General features: G+C 38.2%; 1 protein-coding gene across 1 annotated transcript; it reads left to right on the forward strand.

The window, feature by feature from the left end:
- The first annotated feature begins 432 nt into the window (after positions 1-432).
- On the forward strand, positions 433-4,669 carry LOC121380499. The gene is made up of 5 exons (XM_041509328.1): positions 433-927; positions 2,108-2,146; positions 2,341-2,376; positions 2,578-2,599; positions 4,479-4,669. The coding sequence occupies exons 1-5, from the start codon at positions 854-856 to the stop codon at positions 4,638-4,640; spliced, it is 333 nt and encodes a 110-aa protein (XP_041365262.1). The 5' UTR covers positions 433-853; the 3' UTR covers positions 4,641-4,669.
- Positions 4,670-7,364: the final 2,695 nt, after the last annotated feature.

Genomic DNA, 7,364 nt, shown 5'->3' on the forward strand with positions numbered 1-7,364 from the left:
CTTCGTGGCTTTGCAAAACTTTTTCGATGTGCCCCAAGATGACGTCAGCATTCAGTTCGGCCAAAGGCTGCAATGGTATGACGATCGGTAAATTCAGGGCATCATGGTGAAGAATCACCCTTCCAAGGTCGCTACCTAGTAAACTGCTGGTAGCTTCTTCCAGAACGTGGTATGTAGATCTTGATGTAGATTGTTTAGCTTTTTCCCTTGCCACTGCTCGTGGAATTTAATTTCGAACGTCGTATCAGTTGCCGCCATCTTCTTGTGAGTCCTCACACCTTTCTTGTTAAAAGTATATGGTGAAGACAGTGGTAGGAGCTTCTGGAACAGGTCCAATTCCACCCATCTGGTTGATCGTCCGCTGGCGTTTGACCGGTGGTTCAGATGGCGACGACGATGATGATGAAAGTGGTGGCGATGGTCTGGCCACACTCCAGTTTATGCTTTCTCAGGCCGGGCATTCTTCTGAAGGTAGCAGAACAAAACGGACATGGCAGGCTTTTTTTCTTTTTATTTGTTGCTACTTTTGACGGTTCATCATTACTTGGGTGCCATTCTCCATTATCGATACATAGTTGGGCAAGTTCGTCGTATTCTGGATTCAACTGTTGATCACATAATTTGAACAATTCTTCGTATTCTTCTTGTGTTATGGATTCAGGAGACCAGAAGTTCTCAGAATCACTGATCTCGGGAACCGATGGGGATGTATTATGTTCCTCGGATTGTTGGATTTCCTTGCAAATTAATTCAATCAATTTCAATCAATTTCATACTGACATACTCGTTATTTTCCAGATAAAATTGTTTAGCCCAAGTAAGCAGTTCATCACTACTGGTGAACGAATCGATAATGGCGAAGGTATTGACGACGAAGCGATCCATCTGGAAAAAAATAACTCGCCTAAGTTTCTCACCTAATCATAAGTAAGTTACATATTTGAATGATACGCATGCAAAACTGTGAAAAACTTTTTTTTTAAAGTTTGTACTCTCCACACAATAATGTCATTAAAGAAATACATGAAAAAAAGCTAGGCGTTATAAAAAAGAGTATAATTCAAACCCTACGAAGTAACTGGTGTATTTGTAAGAAAAACTATAGTTTAAACAAATGAGATGAATACGTGATTCGTGTAAAATGCAAAAAAACTACCAAAAAAACACGTTTCTAAATCGTATACATACAATGGCGATACAACAAATAGGAACCTATAACGTGATGTGAACCCAGTACATTCTAGCTATAAGACTGACAGTGTAACAGCCACGCATGTTAGGGGGGTGGGGGGTGGGGGGTGGGGGTGGGGTGGCATTATGTTTATTGTATACTACATTATATTAAATCTATCAATTATAAAAAAAACCGAATGGTCTTTGTTAAAACTATTTATTAATTTTGATAAGGACAATAAAACATAAATTTGTGCCCTATAATGTCAGATTATAATGTCCCTCCAATTTGTATAATCACTCTAATTTTAATTCAAACGCCCTTAACATATCAGTTACGGTGAGTGAACTCGTCAGTATTTTCTCAAAGTGTTTCTTGCAATCCAGCCTAATCAGAGATTTTGAATCGGTGAATGTCAAGAGTTCATATGATAAATATAGTATTTGTGCCGTGCACTGATGTGGCCTGTTTTAAAGGGGCAATATCGTGTCATTGAACTTGCTTGTTACAGAAAGCAATGAGGGAATTGGAAACGCACTAACATGACTAAGAATCCTTGACATTTTCTTAAATATGTGAAGGTCCCCCCGAGAAAATTAGAACGGTATATGTAAATTATATATGCAAATTATATAGTATACTACAAGTAAAAGGGTTTTTTCCCTTAATTTTGGCGCGCTTCGTGAAACTAAGGTATAAAAAACACAAACTATCGTATCCCGCCCCACAGACATTCGTTCACCCCTCGCCACTGTAAGATGTCAACGTTTAAAGTAATGGATGAGTGGTTGGACTTGGCAGACAATGCGTATGTATATACAAATTATACTAATTGGTTTTGCTAACTTTAGTTATTGAAATAAAAATATTTCTTTGATTAATTGTTTATTCTGTTCTCTTATTAAAATTTGAACATTTCTTCTTCTTTTTTAGCACCCAATACAGCTTCAGACAACTTATAAACAATTGGAAGTAAGTAAAAGATCGGTTTTATTACAGCATATATATGTTCTGTACATTATCCCCCCCCCCCTCCTCCCTCTGTGTGTGTGTGTGTGTGTGTGTGTGTGTGTGTGTGTGTGTATGCGCGCACGCATTTTTCTACATGACATAAATTATATAATTTAAAAAGCAACAAAAAGTTAATTATTTTCTCGTACTTGCAGTTCTGAAGAATTTCACGGAATTTTGGATAATTGGCCGTAAGTAACATTTTATTTATTAATAAACAGGTAAACATCCTTAATAAATTAATATGCGTGTGTTAGAAACAGTAACTACATGATGTATCGTATTGTAAAATAACCGAGTGACTATAGTCAGACTGAAAGTGTGTTGGTTTGCATAGTATATCTTTTTACCACACATAAATTAGTACATCTTTATTATACATTTTTTTTCAGGGAGACTTCACAAGAAAATCAAGTAAGTAATACACATTCTTTCTTCTTAAATTATGTATCTTACAGAAGTGTGCTATGAAGTCCAAGCATTTTAATCAATATAAGTCTCAAAGATTACTTTGTATCAGATATATACTACTCAAAAGAATTTAAGGGTCAGACGATATTTTCGACATTATTTTCTGAATGTCAATTATATTAGCTAGACCATAATGTCACGCATGGTATTGTTCCATTTTGACGAAAGTGGGTCTAAGCAAATCATAAATGAATTAAAATCCACTGTCATTGACTGTCGACTAGTTCTAATGGCGAAAATATGCTTACATTTGCACGTAAATTAGGGCGAAAGCAGACCGCTTACATTTGCACGTAAATTAGTAAATTAGCGCGAAAGCGAAAGGTCTGCTAAGTGCCCATAACTTGCTTTTTCACAAAGCGCTTCCATTTGCACGCTTTGCAGGTGTATTCCATGTTCCCAATGCTGAATTTCCGTATAATTGGAGCTTGCGTTCGTGTACGGTGCACACTCCAAATTCGACAATGGTACGACTTCAACTGACTATCGAAGATCGAGGAAGGGCTATTGCTTGGCTTCAGGATGGCAATACGCAAAGAAATGTTTCTCTGAGACTTGGTGTCAGTCAGAGTGTCGTTGGCCGACTGTGGCAACGGTACCAAGCAACGAATTCTATTCGAAATCGTCCACATTCGAGAAGACCCCGAAGCACTACAAATAGAGAGGACCGCTACATCACCAATATGGCTCTACGTCAACGCACAACCACGTGACAATCTGCGGACTGCGACTGGAACTCGAGTGTCTGATCAAACCATACGCAACCGTCTGAGAGCCAATAGTCTACGCTGCCGTCGCCAGGCTGTTCGACCACCACTCCTACCACGTCACAGAACGGCCAGACGTCACTGGTGCACGCTTCATCTGCGGTGGCAACGTGTTCAGTGGGGTCGAGTGATGTTCACTGATGAGTCCAGGTTTAGTCTCCAATTCAACGACGATCGGGTTCGTGTCTACAGACGTCCTGGGGAGCGCTTCGCTGACGTTAACGTTAGACAACGTCATCGGTTCGGTGGTGGCAGCGTCATGGTGTGGGGCGGCATCTGTATCCACCACAGGACCCCCCTGTATGTGGTGGATGGCAGTCTGAATGGAATCCGCTATCTGAATGAGATTATCCGGCCGTTGGTTCTCCCAGGCCTTCAGCATATTGGCGGCGGGGCAGTTCTGCAGGATGACAATGCCAGACCCCACCGCGCCAGGGTGGTAACGGACTTTCTCGGACAACAAGGTATCGCCAGGATGGATTGGCCAGCATATTCGCCTGACTTGGCCCCAATAGAGAAAGTCTGGGACGAATTAGGCAAGAGAGTTCGGGATAACCATGCCCCTCCGGCCAACCTTCATGATCTGGGTCAACTTCTTGTGGCAGAGTGGCAGGCCATTCTCCAAGAGTTCTTCAGACGTCTGATCAACAGCATGAGGCAACGATGTGTCGAGTGTATTCGCGCCAGGGGTGGATTCACACACTATTAAACGAATGTTCTAATGTGTAAAATCCATGTTTGACAACCTTCAACTTTGACAGCATGTCATGTGACTTTCTTGTATACAGTGACGTTTATTTGTGGGGTTTTTGTAAATATGGAACAATAAATAATTTTTTGGGTGTAGTTTACATCATCAATCTAATACACTCTGAAACTTATTTGGGTATAAATTTTTGACCCTTAAATTCTTTTGAGTAGTATATTTCAAAATGAATTGACTAATATTTCTTTTTCAAATTGTTCTCACAATAAAAATGTACATGCGGCTGTATTTTTTTTTCAACTTGTAAATGAAAATGTAAAAACTAAAATAATTATTTTGGGGGTTACAGAAGGAAGAAACAAAAAAAGAAGAAAGGAAGAAAGAACCAGAAAGAAGAAAGGAGGCGGAGCCTCTAAATTTATCCAGAAAACGGTGCAGAGTAAGTTATATGTCCTTCAATTCTTTTATGTATGACATATGTGTTAAATCATTATACATGTACCGTACTTAAAAACTGTTCCAAATAGAAACAGTTTTCATTTATTACTTAGTTTCCTTTTTCATTTTATCAACACTATAACCTACTGAGGTTAGAAACAAAATTACAATAAAAAGGAATTAATATTAAAAACGAATCCAAATTAGTATCCATTTTCACCTGATTGCCTTAACTAAATATTGAATTATTTTAACAGGAAGAATGAATGAATGAATGAATGAATGAATGTTTAACGACACCCCAGCGCGAAAAATACATCGGCTATTGGGTGTCAAACTATGGTAAATGCAAAATTAACAGGAAGAAGACAACGGGCCGATCTTAAAGAAGTTGCTGACTGGAGGCCACTTGTAAGTATTTAATTAATAATAATCTGTTTTTTCTTTTTTAAAGCCGCACACCCTAGTTCCATCCAGCGAAAATAAATTATAATTTGGTTATAATCTACAAACCTGTAACACACTTAGATCACGTTTTTATCAAATGGAGTGAAAAAGCAGGTTTTATATCGATAAATACCATGGGAATCCCCATGTCCCAATTGCTTGAAATAATTTTGAAAGTTTGTATTCTGATGTCACCGGTAGATGTCGCTCGAAGCACAACAATGCCTACGTCACGACAAATTTCACAGACTTGGGGTGCGTTCTTTTCACCTCTCCTGGACATGTTCCAACTGTTCTGTTCTGTCCTCGTTGTATCCCCTCTCCAGATATCGTAGGACTTAGCAAAATTATTGGTTTTAAGGGTTTGTAACGTTTTGTATTGAGATACTTACTTGTCTGAACTTTATTGTTACTGAAAATGTTCACGAACTGTGAAGAAAAATCTCACAAATGAACAACAACAAATCGGATGTTGATTGCGCGAACCGTGCACGAGAAAACTAATCGAACCAAAATGATAACGGTCACGTGGTATACCAACGTCTGTGACATTGAAATGGAAATATCCCGTCTAAAAATAGATTAGACCTTGTCTGCTCAACGGTTTTTTCTCAAACGTGCGTCCGTTTTTCAGAAATACGAAAAATGCATTTTGTGTATTACAATGAATGAATGAATGAATGTTTAACGACACCCCAGCACGAAAAATACATCGGCTATTGGGTGTCAAACTATGGTAATGCAAATAAATAAAGTGATGATCAACATCAATATAAAAATTCAAGACAAACAAAACCAGTGTAAAGAACTGTGCAAAAACACAAATATCACAGAATTTTACGGATACTGAATTTTACTCAATACTTCAATTTTGTGCTGTATTGGCCATTCTCAAAGAGAATGTTACACCCCTGCACCACGGTGAGGTTACAGCAGGTGAATGGAAATGTATATTCTAAATAATAAACGGTAAGTAAAGTGCAATTTTATTTGTAAAAAAATGGGTTTAATAGCGAAAAACAACGCCGTAATGGTAAACAACGCCGTAATGGTTAACAACTAGCCGTAACTAGGGTGTGTCCCTTTAATGATGATGATGCCATTATAATGTTTACTATGTTTAAAGAATGAGAATACCAACACCTTTTTCCATTTTTCTTTTTAGACAAAGAAGAATGGTACAACCTACGAGGGTTCTGTCGGCTAAACAAGAATTTAACGACATTAAAAAAAAAAAAAAAAAATACAAAAGAGATATAGAAAAAATTATAACACAAATTCCTTTTAAAAAAAAAAGGAAAAACAAAACCCTATTATATTTGTATGATGTTCAGCTATATTGATACACTGAACACATTCAGATGTGATAGATTTTTCATACTTCGTCTAGATACTGTCATCAAAAGAACACAAGGACGAAAACAAGCATATTAGGTAAATATAACATTCAATTTATATAGCATATGTTTATTGATAGCTCAACTAAATTACTATTTTAATGACTTCAACAGCACACTTACACTTTTGTACAGCGCCGACGAGCGGTTCATAGTCGGGGTTTTTTAGCGTGCCATTTTTGCGGAGCAAGTTGAAAAGCGTTTGTTGGAATGTTATGATTGCTACCAAACTGCTTTACAACCCTCCGTGTGTAATACGTGACACATTGAAGCGTTCCAAGTGGTTTAATGCCGGGTTGGTTTTTTTTTACCAAAGCCTCGACCCTGAAGTTTTGACGGATAATTGTTAAGTTATTATGGAAGCCGATACGGCCTCAGATTACAGTTATCTTCCCATTTGGTTGTCCAAAATCCGGAAGTTTCACCGCGCAAGTAGTCTGCTGTTTGACTGTGATTATTTCATGGCAGACAGCTATGAAGTGGTGACAGGGGATAGCATGTAGTTTGTTGACATTGAAGACTTGTTTGTGGTAATTCCGGCCCATGCAAAAGTAGTGCTTTTTGTGTAAAATGGGTGTACTCCGGCCTGGTTTAGAGGGTGTGTCTGTTTAAACCAATATGCTGGGAGAAAGAGCTGGACAACAGGGGTTGTCCTTTTCAGGGTGTGTGTCCCCCATGCAGGCAAAGGTACATACAAAACTTCACGGGCCTGCTGATATTAATAAAAATGTTATAGCCACTAAGGCTATATAGAAACATATAGCGAAATTAATTGTGGTCTGAGGCCATACTCACGAAACATTATCGAGAAAGGTCACGAGTTTTTACACTGACATTTTTAAGCTGGTAGAACGAATATATGTTTTGAATTTTCCAAACGCCTTTTGTCAGGGGTTTTTTCCTGTTAATATATACGGAGCTGTTCTACGCATAATATTTTTGGTTTGTTTGTT

The sequence above is a fragment of the Gigantopelta aegis genome, chromosome 9, assembly GCF_016097555.1.
Source record: "Gigantopelta aegis isolate Gae_Host chromosome 9, Gae_host_genome, whole genome shotgun sequence".
In the NCBI taxonomy this organism is placed as follows: Eukaryota; Metazoa; Mollusca; class Gastropoda; order Neomphalida; family Peltospiridae; genus Gigantopelta; species Gigantopelta aegis.

Coding starts and splice junctions, on each gene's coding strand:
- LOC121380499 (XM_041509328.1), top strand. CDS start 854: ATGGCGAAGGTATTGACGACGAAGCGATCCATCTGGAAAAAAATAACT. Junction 928..2,107: donor AGTTTCTCACCTAATCATAA/GTAAGTTACATA, acceptor CTTCTTTTTTAG/CACCCAATACAGCTTCAGAC. Junction 2,147..2,340: donor CAACTTATAAACAATTGGAA/GTAAGTAAAAGA, acceptor TCGTACTTGCAG/TTCTGAAGAATTTCACGGAA.